Source organism: Vulpes lagopus, chromosome 13, assembly GCF_018345385.1.
Source record: "Vulpes lagopus strain Blue_001 chromosome 13, ASM1834538v1, whole genome shotgun sequence".
Classification (NCBI taxonomy): domain Eukaryota; kingdom Metazoa; phylum Chordata; class Mammalia; order Carnivora; family Canidae; genus Vulpes; species Vulpes lagopus.
Window position 1 is genome coordinate 44964049 of NC_054836.1, and position 18878 is coordinate 44982926.

Sequence of the window (18878 nt, forward strand, 5' to 3'; positions counted from 1 at the left end):
ACGGAAGTCTGTATTTTCCATATTCGGTGGTACTCTGTGAGTATCCTGGCTTCCTCATCCCTCAGTCCCCGTTGCCCGCTGCACTTAACCGAAGACCGTCTGTTGTGTAACACAGCACAGTTCCGGCAGTGTAGTGGCTATGGAAAGAAAACAAATACGAAAGAGACTCAGACTGAACCTCATCAGGCTGAAAATATGACGCAGAAACAAGACACCCACTCAGAAGGTAATAGGGTGACCAGTATCCTGACTTCTAATATTGACAGAAAAACTGGCAAAACTCCTAAAGCAACATATAGGGTTTTGTCTTCTGTTGTCCAGAAGAAGGAGCCACATCCTGAGAGCCCTTCTCATAACATCGTGTAAAGGATATCACCTCAAGAACACTATGTACCTGAGAAGGCAAAAATGAGGCCAGAACAGAGCAAAGGATGCCCTATAATACAGTTCTGGAAGACTTTGAAGGAAACTGTCCATTTGTATAACCTAACTTATGTAAGGCCTTGCCAGAGAACCTGGTGCAGCATAGTGGGATTTCACAGAGTCCCTATGAAAGTAGAAGTGAGCTCTGTAACCGTCATGAGGGTGCAGACAGCATCACATGTAAAGATGAAGAAAGCACTATCTGGTCAGAACAGTGTCATGATGTAAAACATGATGAGGTGGTAAAGTCAGGTTCCATCAGGGACATGAACTTGGGAAAAGAAAAAGGCTGTGCAGCTGTTCCCCAATTCCTGTCCTCTCCAGGTGAAGCAAAAGACAGAGATGAAATCCAGGATACACTAAACTCCAGTCTGTGCCAGTCTTCTGGAGATGGCAATCAGCTCCAGCAGGAAAGGCCGTTCTGCTCCAGCAATAAGGCTGTTGCGGACCTGAGCCTACAGTCCAGATCCCAGAGTCCCATTAGCTTTGGGGAGAGCATGCCAGACGATGGCAGTGGGTGCCATGGTTTCCCTGTGAAAGTGGATGAAGGTGAAGTGGTAGAGACGCACAGCTGCCCTCAGAGTTATGTTCCTCTCCCTACCTCTCTGGCCCAGTTCAGCCAGGTCAGTGAAGGCATTCAGTGTGATACGAGCCAGTGGCAGGATGCAGAACACGAACAATCTCCTGAGTCATCACCAGAAAGCAGAAAGACAACAGAGGAAGGGGCAGTCAGGTGTGGGGAATTGGATGAGGTGGTGGTGAGGGATGGCTTCCCCAAGTATGTTCCTAACCCCGCCTGGTTGGCCCAGATGAACAGCAAGGGAGTAGATGCGGGGATTCAGTGTGATGGCAGCTGGTGGCAGGATGCAGAGCTGGAGAAATCCCCTGAGCAAATGCCTTCCAAAGATGAGGAGTCCTCACCAGCCTGCAAAACTGAGGGCTCACAGGGAAAGACCATCAGGACTGGGGAACTGAACACAGATGAAGAAATGACCAGGAAGGATGAGACTGAGGAGGAGGAGCACGAGAACTTCAAGAAGTGTGCAGATATTCAAAAGTCTGTGACAGGCAGCAAGCAGACATCCCTGAGCAACTTCTCAAGTGGGAACACAGGCTATTTAGTGAAGGAAAGTGCTGCCTCGAGCACTGTACTTCCCGAGGATTCAGAAGACTGTGACTTCGAAGAGGAAGTTGAAGGTGAAATGGAGGAGCTAGACTGCCTCTTTGCAGACGTTAGTCCACTGGGCCCTGTGGCCTCTTCAAAAGGACAGATTTATCACAAAGCTGGCAGGATCATCAGGATGCCACCCGAGTGCTGTCTCCCTTCCCAACTTCTTGTGTGGCCCACCAGAAATCAGAACAGGTTAAAGCATGGAGAATATGAGAGCATCCCTGTAGTGTGCAAAGTGACGGGACAGGATGGCCGGTTCCGAGGGGAATGTACCACGGCCATGCAGAAGGGGTTGGAGTACAAGAGAGCCTCTCATAAGTCCTGGGAACGTACATGACTAATGCGCTCATCCTATTTGGTGTCTATGTTTGTTCCATACTGGGTCCTGGATGCAAAGGCAGCCATAGATCATAGTTTCAAAATGGAGAAACACTATTGTTCTTCTTTTTTTTTTTTTTAAGATCTTATTTATTCATGAGAGAGAGGGAGAGACACAAGCAGAGGGAGAAGCCGGCTCCCCAAGGAGAGCCTGATATGGGACTCGATCCCAGGACTCTGGGATCATGCCCTGAGCCAAAGGCAGGCACACAACCACTGAGCCACCCAGGTGCTACTGAAAGAATGTTTAAAGCAACTGTAGATGCCCATGTTCGTAGGATTGGCAGAGATCCCAAGTTTTAGGTCTTGTGTTCTAGGAATCATAATTTGAAACAAAGAGCTGTAGAGGATGATGCAGACCTGGGTGGTGTGAAAGGACAGGAGGTAGAGAGAGAAAAGAGTGATGGACATAGATCTAGGTGGAGTTGCTAAGAACGGGCAGTCCCATGTAGAGGTGGTGAATTTTGATACAAATTTGGGGGCTGTTCTTTGGAGTGAGAATGGAGACCATAACTGGAGCTCAAATGGACAGCCAGGCCACGTCAAGTGTGTTCCAGGGATTGAGCCTGAGAACAGCCATCCAGGGGCGAGAACTGTGATGAGTTGGGAAAGTGGTGCTAAAATAGTAGATATTTTGGGGCACCTGGGTGGCTCAGTGGTTGAGCGTCCGCTTTTGACTCAGGGCGTGATCCCAGGGGTCCTGGGATCAAGTCCCACATCAGGCTCCCTGTAGGGACTCTGCTTCTCCCTCTCCCTGTGTTTCTGTCTCTCATGAATAAATACATCTTTAAAAAAATCTTAAAATCTTAAAAAAAATATTTTCCTTTTTAGATTTTGCCCTGTAGGTAATTAGGAAGTGCCAAAAGCAAATTGAACAGAGAAAGGACAGGAAGAAATGTGCTCTATGCATCATCACCTGGCGGGACTGTGTAGGAGGAATTTGAAGTGTAGCTGTATGGCTCAAACTTCTATATAAAGTTAGTTTAGTTGAACATTGGATATAAAGTGATCAGGATCCTAACTCTCATGGGAGTTAAAATATCTACATCTCAGAGAATCCATCAATAAAATTGATTCTTTTTTTTTTTAAGATTTAAAAAAAATTTATTCATGAGACACACAGAGAGAGAGAGGGGCAGAGACACAGGCAGAGGGAGAAGCAGGCTCCATGCAGGGAACCCGACGTGGGACTCGATCCCGGGTCTCCAGGATCACACCCTGGGCCGAAGGCGGCACTAAACCACTGAGCCACTTGGGCTGCCCAATAAAATTGATTCTTTAAGAAAGTCTTTAAGAAAAAGGCTGGGGTTTGAACATGAGTACCTGGAGAAAATGATAACATCCTTGGAAAAGTAAATTTGGGAAAGGGAGTTGTTTTGCTTTACTGTGTGGTTGTTGGTGGGAGGACTGGACTAGCAGGTCATGCAGACCTGGTTGAAGCTTGAGTTTGGACCACCCTGTGGTTACGGAAGGGGCTCAAAGAGTGAGAAGGACCCAAAGTAGAGCCTGGAGGATGATAATATCTGGGGTGCAAAAATAAAGGGAAGTAAGCAAGTGATGAATGGGCTGCATAAGGGGCCACCTGAGGAGATTGAAGTTCCAATCTTAGCTCCTAAACCAAAACACTGTCCATCTTACCTTTAGTCTTCTCAAAGTCTCATTTGGTCTGCTGTCATTTCCCATCAGTGTGTAGGAATCAGTTTTCCCCATCCTATCACAGCCCTGTGAAGAAGATAACTTTAATTTACTCTTGGTTATACAGTTAAGATGGTAATTTTCAGGTCAAATTCTCTAGGTTGAGTCTATTACTGTTTTGGCCAAATGATTTTTTTAGACTGATACAAAATGAACAATAATTTTTTTTTGAAAGATGTGGGGTTTTTTGACATGTTTCTTGATTTCTCTTTTCCCTTTTGTTTTTAATCAACTTGAGTTATTTACTGTATGATTCACTTCTTCCCTCATTTAACTGTGAGAGGTGGAAAACCAAGGTACCTTACAAAGTTTCAAACAGATTTGAGGCAGATGTGGTAAAGTTTAGGAAATAGCAGGTACAGAGGTTGGTATCTATCCTGTGTCCAATTTGGGTTTGTCATGATTGGCTTTTAGGGTTTGTTTGGGGTTTCCTATTCAGTGAATGGTCTGCCTTCCAAAACTAGCACTGCTTGTGGGCAGTGAAAAATGACAGCAGTCTGACTGGGTAATAGACCTGTTTCTATAGATCCTCACAAGTAGATTGGAGCCAAAGCCTTTCAGTTCTGTGGAATGTTATTTTTATGTTGGGTTTCCACATTTAATTCCCAGTGCTGTTGATGGTGGTCTATTGTGAGTAAAGGAGTTTTGCAAGTTACCCTATTGGCTTCACTTAAAGTGTCCCAAGTTTAGAGTTGGGAGAGCTAGGTCCTGGAAGTTCAAGGTCTCCCTTAAAGAGTTAGTAGCATGACAGGTTTCTCTTCACACTGATTATTGGCGTTGAGTATCCTTGCCACACCTTCAGCCCCTAGGCCTGGAGTGTCAGGGAGCAAGGGGTTACTGGTCCTTTCCAGGCCATCCTGCCTTGCAGTGGTCCTGAAGGAAAGCCTGATAATCATGGCAAGCATATCATTATACCATCTTTCTCCTAAAGATGGAAACTAAAGACATTAGTAATGATTCTCTGTAGATCTTGAGTCTGTTATACCAACAACTTAAAAAATGTATTATTTCATTGTTATTTCATAGAGAAATCGTTGAGTTACAGTTACATAACAGGAGATAAATACTGCATCATCATGATGGCTTAGAATATGTGATCATCCCCTGATTTGAACTAATAAAGCTATTATAGGGCAGCCCAGGTGGCTCAGCAGTTTAGCGCCTGCCTTCGGCCCAGGGCGTGATCCTGGAGTCCCGGGATCGAGTCCCATATCGGGCTTCCTGGATGGAGCCTGCTTCTCCCTCTGCCTGTGTCTCTGCCTCTTTTTCTGTGTCTTTCCCGAATAAATAAATAAAATATCAAAAAAAAAAAAAAAAGCTATTATAGCAAGAAAGAAGAAAATGTGACATTTGAAAGCTTTTGGAATTAAAAGGTATAAAACAACAAATAAATTCAATTGAATGTGTGATTCTTCAAGCATTTTCTTCCCCTTTTCAAATGGCCACATCACTGTAACACCATCAATTAAATTGGATCATTCATGAATACTACTGTCATATGTATTGCTGTCTTGTAATCTCCAGGGACCTTTAAATATGGGGAAATGGATGGTGGAGTTGAGGACAGAATAAATAGATGAAGGGTTCCCCATAAACAGGAACAGCTCTATAGAGAAGGTACCTAGTCATTTTGTATAAATGGAAACCAGAAATATAGTAAGCTTACTGATGGATACCTCCAGGGGGGTTTGTAGTAGTGTGTTCTGTAGTTCTATCCAGTGTATTCTTTGAAACAAAGGAAACTTTCAGGAAATGTTTTTTTATGCTTTTAAAACCTAAGACCTAGATAGTCAACTTGTAATCAATATTGTCTCAATAAATGGTACAGGTTAAAACTAACTAGGTACCAAAAAGATTTATATGCGGCTGAAGACTCTGTGTTTGAAAGAACAAGGCACGGTGGCATCATGGTGCTGCAGATAGGGGATTTTATTGGTGTGTGATCGAGAATGCCAGTGCCTCTCTGGAGGCATGTATGAGTATATATGGATGGGACCATTCAGTGTTGTCTCTAAGGTAGGCTGTATGAACATGTACTTCCTGTATTTGTAATTCCTTGTACTAACCTAATACTTCACTGTGCTTAGATAGCATAGTGAAATGTGACACATGATAGGAATGCTGTGGAGGCAAGCAAAAGATAGAATTCTAAGGCTGGTTTTATGTAAAGATGTAGGACTTTGCATTATTCCCAGCTCAGGACTGCCTTAACTCCTCCTCTGGCCTGTATCCTCATCTATGGCTGCATAAGGTTATCTCTTTATACCCAATGTACTGTTTCACTTTCATGACCTGACACATGAAGTATAGTAGCAGGTGTACTTGTACCTTTGAACCATGGTGTACATTTTTTGTGCTATTGTTAATTGCTATATCCTCTATAGCATATCCCCAGTAAGTAGTTAATTAATTTTTTAGGTAAGTACTAAAGATAACAGTTTTCTGTGCCCACTGTAACCCCACCACACACAGATTGTGACATGAGGTCTGCTACATGTGAAAGCCTTTGACCTTACCACAATGCCCTCTGCATCTCCTTGCTCTATAAAATCTGTGGACTAAGGTCTGGACTTTATGGAGAATAGTTGTGTAGATGCCTGGATCTTTTCCTGTCTGATGCTGCATCAGTAAGTTACCCTAAATAAAACTGTAAACTGTATGGAGTTGCTTGCTTTGTTTTCTGGTTTCAAAGTACCTTCTCAGTTTGTGGGGTAATTTACTGTCCTTCCTACATCTAACACCAGGTGTGGGGTTGGGTCTGCAGTTAATGAGTAGGTGGACACAAGTGGTGCAGTATGGTATTCACTGGCAATTCTTTTTTTTTTTTCTCCCACTGGCAATTCTAAATAATGTTCCAACTGGAAAATCTATCCAATAAAATTGTATTGAATACCAATATGTCATCAGTGTGTTGGAGGCTGAGGATATAACAGGGAGCATGGTCTGAGCCCTCAAGAATTTTCCAGATTAATGGGCAGTCAGGCAAGGAAATAGTCACTTTAGAGTACAATAGGTGCCTTGGGTATTGAGAAGCACACAGTAGAGGAGCAGCTGAGAGCTTCTGGGAGGGATCAGGCTAGCTTCTGACTCAACTGAGGAATGATGGCACCATCTTTAGAGTAAAATGCTAAAGGTATCATGCTTGTGAGCTGGGTAGAGTGGTGGACTGCCCACAGGACATCTAAATGACTAAGTCTAGGGCTCAGGAAGGTGTTCAGGGCTGTCATCAGAGTACTGACACTTTAAGCCATAAGAGTTGCTGAGAACAGAAGAATGAAGAGAAGGGCTAAGCCAGAAGCGTGAGTAACATTGATATTTAAAGGATTGGAACCAAGAGTTTCCAAGAGGATTGGAAAAGCAGCCTATGAGATAGGTTAGAACATCTGGAGAGGTGTCATGAAATCCAGTTGCTAAGGATCTTTCATGGAAAAGGGGTCAACAGTGTCAAATGCTAAAAAGATTAAGAAAAGGACTAAAAAGGATTTCTTAACAATGGCAGTACTGGTGGTCCTAGCAAGAGCACTTCAGGGATGTTATGAAGTGTGTTTGAAGCTTCTACATTTAAGTCCTAACATCCAGTGTGACTACATTTGGAGAATAGGACCTTTAAGGGCATAATTAAGGTTAAATGAGACCATAAGACTGGGTCCTTGATCCAAAAGAACTGTTCTTATAAAAGAGCAAGAGGTAACAGAGTGCTCTCTCTGTGTGGGCATAGAGGAAAGGCCAAGTGAGGCTGTCTACAAGCAGAGTCCTCTTATTAGAAATCAGTGTCCTGGCACTTTAATGTGGGACTTTTAGCCTCCAGAACTGGGAGGAAGTAAATTTCTGTTGTTTATGCACCCATTCTGTGGTATTTGTTATGGAAGTCCAAGTGTACTAATCTAAGAGGTATATCCAAGAGCACGATGGGTAAGAAAAAATAAAAGTATGTAAAGAGAATGAATATAGTTGACCTGTTGGGGTGCCAACCTCCTGTGCATCAAAATTTGAGTATAACTTGACTCCCCTAAACTTCTAATAGCCTGCTGTTGACTGGAAGGCTTAACAGGTAACATAAACATATTTTGTATGCTGTATATATTATATACTGTATTCTTCCAATAAAGTAAGCTAAAGAAAAAGTGTTAAGAAAATCATAAGGAAAATGCATTTATAATACAGTATTGAAAAAATCTGCATATAAGTGGACCCACAGAATTCAAATCATGTTGTTCAAGGGTCAACTGTATAGATAATTCTTTGAAGAAACTGCTCAAGCAGTGACTCCCAACTGAGACAGTTTCCATACATTTTATTTATCTTATTAAGTCACTTTATTGAGGTATGATTGGTATAAAAAAAGCTGCACATTGGTATACAACTTGGTAAGTTTGGAAATGATTATTCACCTGTGAAAATATTACCCACAATCTATGCCATAAACTTTCAAATGTTTGTTTCAACATGTGTGTTCTCTCATACATATGGATGGTGTATAGTTAACATAAGATCTTCATAAAATATTAAGTATATGATTTAGTATTAACTATTGGCATTATGCTATAAAGTCAATTTCTAGGACTTATTTATGTTGTAAAAATAAAACGTTTACTCTTTGATTAATACCTTGCTGTTTACTCCTCACCGTAGTCCCTGGGAATCACCATTCTACCCTCTTGTTTCTGTGGGTTTGACTATTTTAGATTCATGTGGTATCCTGTAGTATTTGTCCTCTGTGTCTGGCTTATTTCAGTGAAAATAAAGTCTGCCTGTTTCATCCATGTTGTCACAGATGTAGGATTTCGCTCTTTTATGGCTGAATAATACTACATGGTGTTTACCCTTTTATCTGTTGATGAGCATTTTCATTGCGTGTCTTGGCTATTGTCAATCATGCTGCAGTGAACATGGGAATGCAGTACCTCTTCAAGATCCTGATTCTGATAACTTTGGATATATACTTAGAAGTGGGACTAGGAAAAACAGTAGTTCTGTTTTTAAGTTTTTGAGGAATTGCCATACTGTTTTTGGTAGCAACCTCCCCCATTGACATTGCCACCAACAGTGTGCCAGGATTCTCATTTCATCACATTCTCACCAACATTGATATCTTTCTTTGATAATAGCCATCAGAACAAGGATAAGGTGATATCTTATTGTGCTTGTGATTTGCATTTCATTTCTATTATCAGTGATATATTTTTTAATGTACTTGACGGTTATTCTTTGGAGGAATGTCTTCCTTTGTCTGTTTTTAAAATCAGCTTGTTTTCTTGCTATTTATTGAGTTGTGGGAGTTCTTTATATATTTTCTGTATTAACTCATCTGAAACAGGACTTTTCTCCCATTCCTAGGTTGCCTTTTCATTTTGATTGTTCCTTTGGTTTGTAAAAGTGTTCTTAATTTGATGTAGTTGGTGTCATATTCAAGACATCAGTGTTAAGACTAGTGTTAAGAAGTTTTTTAATTTAAAGATTTTATTTATTCATGAGAGACACAGAGAGATAGAGAGGAAGAGACCGAGGCAGAAGGAGAAGCAGGCTCCATGCAGGAAGCCCGATGTGGGACTCGATCCCAAGACTCTAGGATCGTGCCCTGAGCCAAAGGCAGATAGATGCCCAACCACTGAGCCACCCAGGCATCCCAATAAGCTTTTTCCTATGTTTTTTTTAATAGCAGTTTTACAGCTTTAAGTCTTAATATTATTTATTATTGCTTATTATTTTTAAGGAAACTTTTTCTATTTACCATTATCCATTACTTATATATCATCTATTTAATATTTGTTATTTTTTAAAGTCAACTCTATGCCCAATGTGTGGCTTGAACTGATGACCCTCAGATCAAGTATCACATTCTCTACCAGTGCCCCTAAGTTCTTAACATTTAAATATCTACTCCATTTTGAATTGATTTTTTGTGTGTGGCATAAGATAAGGGTCAGTTTTATTCCTTTGCATGTAGATATTTTTGGTTGTCACAAGTGAGAAGTGGTAGTGCTAGCGGCATCTAGTGGGTAGAGGTCAGGGATGCTGTTGAATATCCTAAAATACACAGAGTAGACCCCCACAAGTAAGATCCCTGAATAGGACCAAGTTTCAAAAACTCTGTAGGGGTGCCTGGCTGGCTCATGAGGTAGAGCATGAAACTCTTGATCTTGGGGTTGTGAGTTTGAGCCCCACATTGGGTATAGGGATTACTTTAAAACTATTTTTTTGGGATGCCTGGGTGGCTCAGTGGTTGAGTGTCTGCCTGTGGGTTTCCTCACACACATCCAAGGACTCTCAGGACACCAAGACCAGCAGGGTGCCCTACAATTTAACTTTGTTCTGATACTGAAAGTATCAAATACCACAGGTTAGGGGCTCAGTCCTACAAGATTGCCCCACCCCTCTTCAAATGCCACCAAAAAGCCCAGGTTATCACCTGTGCTTCTGACAGGCAGATTATAGGTTGGAGGTTCCCTTGCCCCCTGCTTAGGGTCCGATTAATTTGCTTAAGAGCAGCTTAGAGGACACAGAAACATTTTATTTACTAGATTATTGATTTATTATAAAAGGATATAACTCAGGAACAGCCAGATGGAACAGATGCTTAGGGCAAAGTATGTGGGAAAGGGTGAGGAGCTTCTATGCCCTATCCAGGGGTGCCACTCTTCCAGAAAGCTCTCCAAACCATACTAGACGCATATTACATGGGCACAATTGATGAAATAATGGCCTATTGGTGATTAATTCAACCTACTTTTACCCTCCCCTGAAATCAGGGGGTAGGACTGAAAATTCCTGATGCTATACATGGCAACAAGTCCCCATCCTTAGGTGGTTTCCAAAATTCAACTCATTAACATAAACCCAGTTTTGGTGGAAAGGGGCTTGTTAGAGTAACAAAACACCTGTTTTGCCCTTATGGCTCTGAAGTGATTTTAGGAATTGGGGACAGGAGACCAAATATTTTAAAAAATTAATAATAAAAAGCTCCCATTGCTCATATCACTCATGAGATTCCAAGTGTTTTGGGGAGATATGAGCTAGAAACTATGGATAAATACCAAATGTATATGAGAAATATATTTTGGTAATCTGAATGACCATGTAGGGGCCAATGGCAGGCTGCCCCAAATGGGTTACTTTGACATGAACATTATTTTGAGTTAAAAGCAATAAAAACCCAGCAGATTTAGAAAAAGCTTTTTTACTTACCTCCCCCTCAACTACCTGCCTGTACCAGGAAGAGAGCTATTATCAGATTCCTGTTTATTTAAGATACTTAATTTACCCTTCTGTGGTATAGTGATTTGTGAGAAATACGTATGTGTGGTTGTGGAGGGAGAATGTTCTCTGCCCTTGAAGGTTCTTTTTTTTTTTTTTTTTTTGAAGGTTCTTTTAGCTGGACTAAGAATCAAATTGATATGAGAAATGAGACAAATACAGTTTCCTACATATGAAATTCCAAAGACAGTGAAGCAGTAAGACACATGAGCTAAGAGGAGCAGGGGACTGAGCAAGACAGCAGGGAGGTGACAGATGTCTGGAAAACAAAGGCTGCCCTATTATTATACAAATAAGTATCTTAGATAAAGAGGAATCTGTTAATAGCTCTCTTTCTTGTACAGGCAGGCAGTTGAGGGGGAGGTAAAGAGCTTTTTCTAAATCTGCTGGGTTTTGATTGCTTTCAACCCAAAATAATGAATTGCACAAAGAATGGTTAAATGGTTAGGTAGCACATTCCAACCAAGGAATTTTGTGGCCACTCATACTTATAGCTTGTAGGAAGCAGTGAGACTGCCAAGGTGTATTGTAAGTGAGATGAAGTCGTAGGACAGTTGAATTGGGATGAGCATGTTATTACTTTTCAAATTTTTTTTAAAGAAGACTTCATGCCCAACATGGGGCTTGAACTCACAACCTTGGGATCAAGAGTCACATGCTCTACAGAGTGAGCCTGCCAGATGCCCCTCCATTTACAATTTTAAAATAGTTTTTAAATGCTGGTGGCAACAGAACAGTTGAAAGGAAGAAAGAATGTGAAGACAGGAGTTGTGATGAGGTAAGGAAGGAAGATCCATGAGGAAGCAGGAACAGATAATGATGATAGCATAAGTAGCAGCAGGAACAACTAACATTCATTTAGCAATTGAAATGTTCCAAACTGTGTTCTAAATGTTTTACAAGTATTGAGTCCTTTCATTCTCGATGATTCTATGAGGTAAATATTATCCATCAAGTAAATGGCAGCACAGAATGGTCAGGCAACTTGTATAATGTGATAGCTCAGGAATGGTGCAGCTGGTATTCAAAACCAGGCAGTCTGGATCCGGAGCCAGTGCTCTTAATCACTGCCCTCTAACTGCTGAGAGTCGGCGTCCAGGGCACAAGTGGAGGCTGGCCTGACAGGAAGAGAACAGTATTCATAGTGTTATTCAGTTATGTAAAACTAATTTAAAAAACTGGTAATGTATTTTTTAAAAGATCTTGATCTTGAAGGTGCTATAAAACCATTTTAAGTAGATTTCCTTTCACTTTTTACTCTGCAATTGGGGCTCTGAATTGGGAGGACAGGCTTAAGTGATGGGACTTTGGGATCTAGGCCAGAAACAAAAAGATACAGAAAACCAGAATAAGGGAGTAGGGACAGTAGTTACCTTGCAAGGGCTGGAGGAGATGGCCAGATTTCCAGTTATAACAGGAAGTGGAGGAAGTCTCCAAGATACGGAGCGGTGGTTCTCCCAGTGTGGTTCTCAGACCAACAGTGTTAGGATCATTTGGGGACTTGTTAGGAACATTCCTAGGTTCACCACAAACCTGCTGAATTAGAAACTCTGGAAATCTGGGAGTTCAGTGATCTATCTGTGTTTTAACAAGCACTGTAGTTGATATGGATGCAGACTTTCATTATTGTTTAAAAATATTTTTTCAGGCAGCCCGGGTGGCTCAGCGGTTTAGTGCCGCCTTCAGCCTGGGGCGTGATCCTGGAGACCTGGGATGGAGTCCCATGTCAGGCTCCCTGCTTGGAGCCTGCTTCTTCCTCTGCCTGTGTCTCTGCCTCTCTCTCTCTCTCTCTGTCTCTCATGAATAAATAAAATCTTAAAAAAAAAAAATTTTTTTTGTGAATTGGATTCCAGAAGGACAGAAATTCCTGGAAGATGAGTTATGAGACTAGTAGGAAATACTGAGGTGGACACAGGAGAGGACAGATGGCCCATGTTTTGCATGCTGACCTAGGATGCCAAGAATAAATGTAAAGGATACCTGAATTAACTGGCCTTAGAACTTTCAGAAATAAGAAGCCTAGTGTGCTGATTCCAGTCTGTACCAGTATGTTACTCCAAGGCCAACACTGGGAGCATTCATTGATGAGTAGAAGATGGGTCCATTCTGGGATTGGATTGGCTGTTCTTTAAAGGGGGTAATTCCCAGAGAAAACCCCCAGAGAAAGAGGACAGAAATGGGAGGAGAGTTACTGGGCCCCTGAAAACAGCAATAGCCCCTGCTGAAGAGGGAGGGACACCTGTGAGGATGATCTCTATTTGGCTCAGTAAAGAACAAGACTTACTCTCCGTTAGCTGCAAGTACCACACACATGAGCTAAGCTGCTTTTGCTGTGGTACAAAGACAGAAGAGCATAGGTGGGCTGTGTTTAACCAACAGGAAGACGAAGGAAGTGAGGGATGTGTTTTGGGATATGGGTAGCTGACCCCATCTAACAATTCCCCTATATTCTTAAAAATTTTCTGAGTCAATGACTCAGAAAAATCTTGGGATGGAGGCAGTCAGATCCCAACAAATGAAATACAGTGTAGCCACACAAGATTTTTCATTGCTGTTATAGCCTCAATTAAACCTCAATTAAACTCTCCTTCCTCAATTAAACCATCTCATGTGATTATAAACACACACCTTTTGGTACAGCAATGCCAAATGTACTCGATATTAAAATAATCTGTTTTACATTGTTTAAAATGTGCAGATGAGTATTTATGGCATTTGTGTAAAAAAAAAAAAAGCCCTATATTTATTGTGATATATAAAATATTTCTGGAAGACCCAACAAGAACCTGGTAAAACTGGTAGCCACTGGGAAGGGATACAGGTGGCTGGGAGAGAAAGGAAGGAGGAAAAATTTTCATGATTAAATCTTGTATACCTTTTAAATTTGAGCACATGCATGTATTATTCAGAAGTAAAAAATAAATACATTTAAAAAATAAATAATGAGCTTTTATTATCCTGGACAACAGAGAAAAGTCAAGCCTGAAGTCTCTGGGAATCAAGTAGTGCCCTGGTGGGGGGTGGGAGAGGCTGGGGCAGCACCCGGAGCTTCCTCAGAGCTCATCCCCAGTCCAGCTGCCCCGGCAGAGGCCCCTCCAAGGAATCACAAACCTTGGGGCTCAGCGGGAGGAGGGCACTGAACAAAGCTTTCCTGCCTGAGATCAGCTGCTGTCCAGAGCCAGCGCCTGGGAAGGTACAACTCACCCTCCTGGGGTCACATCTTTGCTGGAAGGCAGGTGAGGATTCACACGGGTGACGTCCAATCCCCTGCTCTCTGGCGGCTCCCTCCTTGTCCTCCCCACCTCCGCCATGGCCTCTGGTCTTTGGCCACAGTGTCTGATCTGTGGGGAGACAATGCTGAACCAGTCAAGTCCTCATCAATCCGAGTCTGAACTCTCATTCGACTTGGAAGACTTATGCTTTCGTTTCTTCTTCTTCTTCTTGTCTTTCTTCCTTTTCTTATGTTTTTCTTTCTTCTTCTTTTTCTTGTGTTTCTCTTTGCATGCTGAGGAACTGGAGCTGCTCCCATCTTCCTCAGAGGTAGAATCCTCCAGTAACTGTTTCAACTGCTGTATCCTACACAGAGAAGATTAACCAAAACCATATTTAACTCTGAAAAGAAACGTAGATAAAAACGATATAAGAGCAGCAGCGAGAGTAAAAAAAAAAAAAAAAAAAAACATCACGAATAACCACCTTACTGAAGACAGTATTCACTTTTATTTGTGCATGTCTTCCCCATTCTTGTTCACACCCATGCCTCTCTGACGTGACGGTAACCAGTGTACAAGTCACTCTGTAGTTTCTTCATCATCCTAAATTCTTCTGCATGTTTCTCCAGTCCTTAGTACAGAACTTCGAACACGTTCCTACCTTCCTTCATCACACCCCACCCTCCCACCCACAGCTGCTCAAGGTCACACTAGGTAATCTATCTCCTTAACACTTAGAATTCCATGTAACCAGTTTGAGAAGAACCAACCCTCCTCTTTATTCACCTTATCTTTTATTCTTGTCTAAAGCAATTTTTAACAATAGCTCAGACACTGAAACTAAGTCAGCATCCAGCAGTGGTGTGAGCAGGAGCAGCCAAGCCCACTGCTTTAAACTAACCCAAGTAGAACAAGGCTGGCCTGCCCATTCCCCACCCACTGGCCTTTCTGTGATTACTTCTGCCTTCCAAATATTTCACAGCTAAAGTACCACAGTTACCAAACCACTCATCTAATACTAGAATGGGTGTTTCCAACTTTATATAATTTCAGACCTTAAGAGGGTATTGGTATCATTAGAACCATCTCACCTTACATCCTTTTCGTGTCTTTTATTCTCTCGGATGATGTCATACATGGGATCTTCATGTGCCTTGAGGATGACAAAAGGTTACAGTTCTATTAGGCTCCATGGACTATCAGCTAAATAAAAATTCGTATTTTACTGAAAGCAGTTTTTTTTTCCCTGTTTGGTGTAATTTTATATTTAACATGTTCTAATCCTTCTTAAGGGTCACCATCACTTCAAACTCATGGAAGCTACAAAAAAGTTATACAGATATAATTTGAATAGCTTTTTTAAGGATATCAAACATGACAGAATCATTAAATATTACTTAGAAATATTGAGGTACTTCTTTTTTTATGTAAACAGATGATCAAGAGATACTAAGTTGGAAATGATACATAAGAATGATTCATGTGGGATCCCTGGGTGGCTCAGCGGTTTGGCGCCTGCCTTTGGCCCAGGGCGCGATCCTGGAGACCCGGGATCGAATCCCACATCGGGCTCCCGGTGCATGGAGCCTGCTTCTCCCTCTGCCTGTGTCTCTGCCTCTCTCTCTCTCTCTGTGACTATAATACATAAATAATAAATAAAAAAAATTAAAAAAAAAAAAGAATGATTCATGTACTGGTGCGCAAAAACCTATGTATATGCCCACAAAGAAGTGTGGAAATATCCTTATCAAGTTACCTAAGCATATTTTCCTGGAGACAGGCAATATTGGACTTAAAAAATCAATTGTGAAAAACCTTACTGTAACATGTCAATTTTGTTAAAGCAAACGTATTCTTGTAATGGTTGTATAATTTAAAAATACTTAGAATATGACTACACATAGACTGAATTTTACGGTAAGTGAATTATCTTTAAAAATGTTCAATAACAAATTTACATATTAAAAAAGTTAAAAATATCTATATTCTTACTAGCCAGAGATATTTACTGCTAACATTTTAGCATGGTTCTTCTAGTCATTCATAATTTACAAAAAATTATAATTAAATATATAATTGTGTTCTCTTTTTATTAACATTTTCATGAATATCTTCCCATGATATTATACATTCTTCCAAAAAATAATTTTTAAAAGCTATATGACTTTATTTTTTAAAGCTATAGGACTTCTATATTACAGTACTTATGTTAGTATGCTGGTCACTGAAGTTGCTTCCTATTTTCTTTAGTCTATTTTTCAGTCACAGAAATAATTCTGAATAATTCCTTATATGTTCATAAAAATTTGTATATATTGATTTCATAGCTTTAGGATCTACTTTTAGAATTTAGGTTTCTGAATTAAAATATATGAATTTATTCATTCAATTTAACTGTTATAGGAACTGTAAATTTGCCTTTCCTGGTAGCACTGATTTACCCAGAAGATTTTCCCCATATTTTTAAAATGAAAGTACAATTTTTAAAATGCCTTTTTAAAAAAAGATTTTGTTTATTTATTTATTCATGAGAGACACACAGAGAGAGGCAGAGACATAGAGGTGGAAACAGGCTCCTCACAGGGAGCCCGATGTGGGATTGATCCCCGGACTTCAGGATCACGCCTCGGGCCGAAGGCAGATGCTCAACCACTGAGCCACCCAGGCATCCTGAATTTTTAAAATGTCTTAAAGTCCCTGGCAAATGTTTGCAGACCCCAGTTTGATATATGGTGATAATCCTCATCTCTCTGATAACAGCATAGGTAAACTGCCTGAAAGAGTGCCTGAATGGGTCCTAACAACCCTGCAAGGTGACTGTGAAAATAAAGTGGGGAAATGACATATCTATTTTACTGTCATGCAAACTGGATACATCATTTATACATATATATCTAGTTTATAAAAGAAACATATTTAATCTTGACAGAAAGATTGGAACTAGAATGCTGATTTTAGTTATGAAAGATTTTTTTCTATAAGCAAAAAGTGATTGAACACATAACAGTGTCTTTCAGAAAAGGAAATTGGTGTTCCCAAGGCATAAGCAAATGTCACTTTAATAAACATTAGTTTTTTGCTCATGAGCTAATCTGTCATACAAATTCAGTTTAACAGAGATGTCATTAACACAAATACTTTGGCCAGAAAGCCCTGGAAATGTAGTTCATGTTAACCTCCAGTTCACTGGTCACTGCCTGAGTCACTGACATTCACCATCTCCGGCAAATACAAATTGAACCCTGGGTTTTACTTACAACTCTGAACTGTTCTAACTTCTGGTTGCCTTTGATAAAGAAAGGGCATTCTTTGTCGCCTGTTCGGTGACCATACCGTTTACAACGCCAACCTAAAAACAAAGAAAAGGGATATATATCTGTAAGATAATGAAGTTTTACTTAATCAAGATAAAGTATCAATAGATCATACTAAAGATATTCTTCATTTGATTCCAATTTCCAAAGCAAATGCAATTAGTGGATGAGCCATGCTTACATATTTACACCAGAAAATAGAGAAAAATCAATTGCTTTCATAAGCATCCTTTAATCTTGGGTTTTAGAAATGAGCCAAGTAGTTACTAAGCAATCCTGTGCAAAAATTAAAATCTGATTTTTTTTTTGTACTGTTGCCCCCTCTATCCTGGACTTCCATTATGCTGAATGTCCTAACCCTTTGTACTTCAGGATGTGACCTCATTGTGAGATAGGATCTTTGGAGGGGCCTGAGACAGATTTTTTTCCCTCACAGCCCTCAGAAGGAGCCAACCCTGCTCACACCCTGATTTCACACTGACAGCCTCCAGAATGGTAAGACAATAAATTTCTATTGTTTAGTCACCTGAAAGCCTCTTCACAAATGAAAAAGGTGAAAAAATAAATAGGAAACACCAACTTTGAAGAAATAAAAAGATATTAGAAGAAAAACATCCTTAGGGAACATATTGCAATGACAGAATAAGAACAGAATAAAAGAATCATAGAAGAAAAAAGAGCTTCTGGAACTGAAATAAAAAACTTAATTGGAGGATTGGTACCTATGTTGATGAGATATTCTAGAGAGCAGAAAACAAAAACAGGAGAGAAAAGAACAGAAATTAGAAAACCGATCTAAGAAGTCCATGGCCCCAATAAAAGAATTGCAAACAGAGGAGAGGAAATAATCAATGAAACAATTGGTGAGGGCATCCCGGGTAGCTCAGCGGTTTAGCGCCACCTTCAGCCCAGGGCCTGATCCTGGGGACCCAGGATCGAGTCCTGCGTCGGGCTCCCTGCCTGGAGCCTGCTTCTGCCTCTGCCTGTGTCTTTGCCTCTCTCTCTCTGTTTCTCTCATGAATAAATAAATAATATCTTAAAAAAAAAAAAAGGAAACAATTTGTGGGATTTCAGGATATTGGGAACAGGGAGATGATCTCCTAAACTCTTGGACAGAGGAATAAAAAACAAAAGACAACAACAAAGCAGGTTACATCAAGGCATCTGGAATCTTAATTGCCTCAGACTTGTCAATGAGAAGGCAATGGAGCAGTGCCTTCAAAATTCTGAAGGAAGCTTGTTTTTAACAAAGAATTCTAAATAGCAAACTAAAATATTAAATAGAGATGTTTCCAGAAAAATACAGTCTTGAGAATTTTCTCTCCGATAACCCATTTCTCGGCTACTAGAGAATGTCCTCTACCACACCAAGAGAAGGCAACAAGAAAGAAGACCCAAGATACGGCAACTAGGAGATCACACACAAGAGGG

General features: G+C 40.6%; 1 protein-coding gene across 3 annotated transcripts in view; it reads right to left on the minus strand.

The window, feature by feature from the left end:
* LOC121474724 (retinitis pigmentosa 9 protein) overlaps positions 1-18878 on the minus strand; it is a 32605-nt gene continuing 13727 nt past the window's right edge. Inside the window, exons 4-8 of one of the 3 annotated variants that reach the window (XR_005983496.1) lie at positions 17391-17482; positions 15225-15286; positions 14126-14497; positions 3611-3694; positions 1-137 (exon numbers count right to left, since the gene is read on the minus strand). Coding sequence is in view for 1 of the 3 variants with exons in the window: in XM_041727804.1 (XP_041583738.1) it covers positions 14299-14497; positions 15225-15286; positions 17391-17482 (353 nt within the window). In the remaining 2 variants the exon portion in view is untranslated. Of the gene's footprint in view, positions 138-3610; positions 3695-9390; positions 12040-13850; positions 14498-15224; positions 15287-17390; positions 17483-18878 lie in introns of those variants that run through there. The other 2 variants (XR_005983495.1, XM_041727804.1) reach the window with 2 other exon arrangements.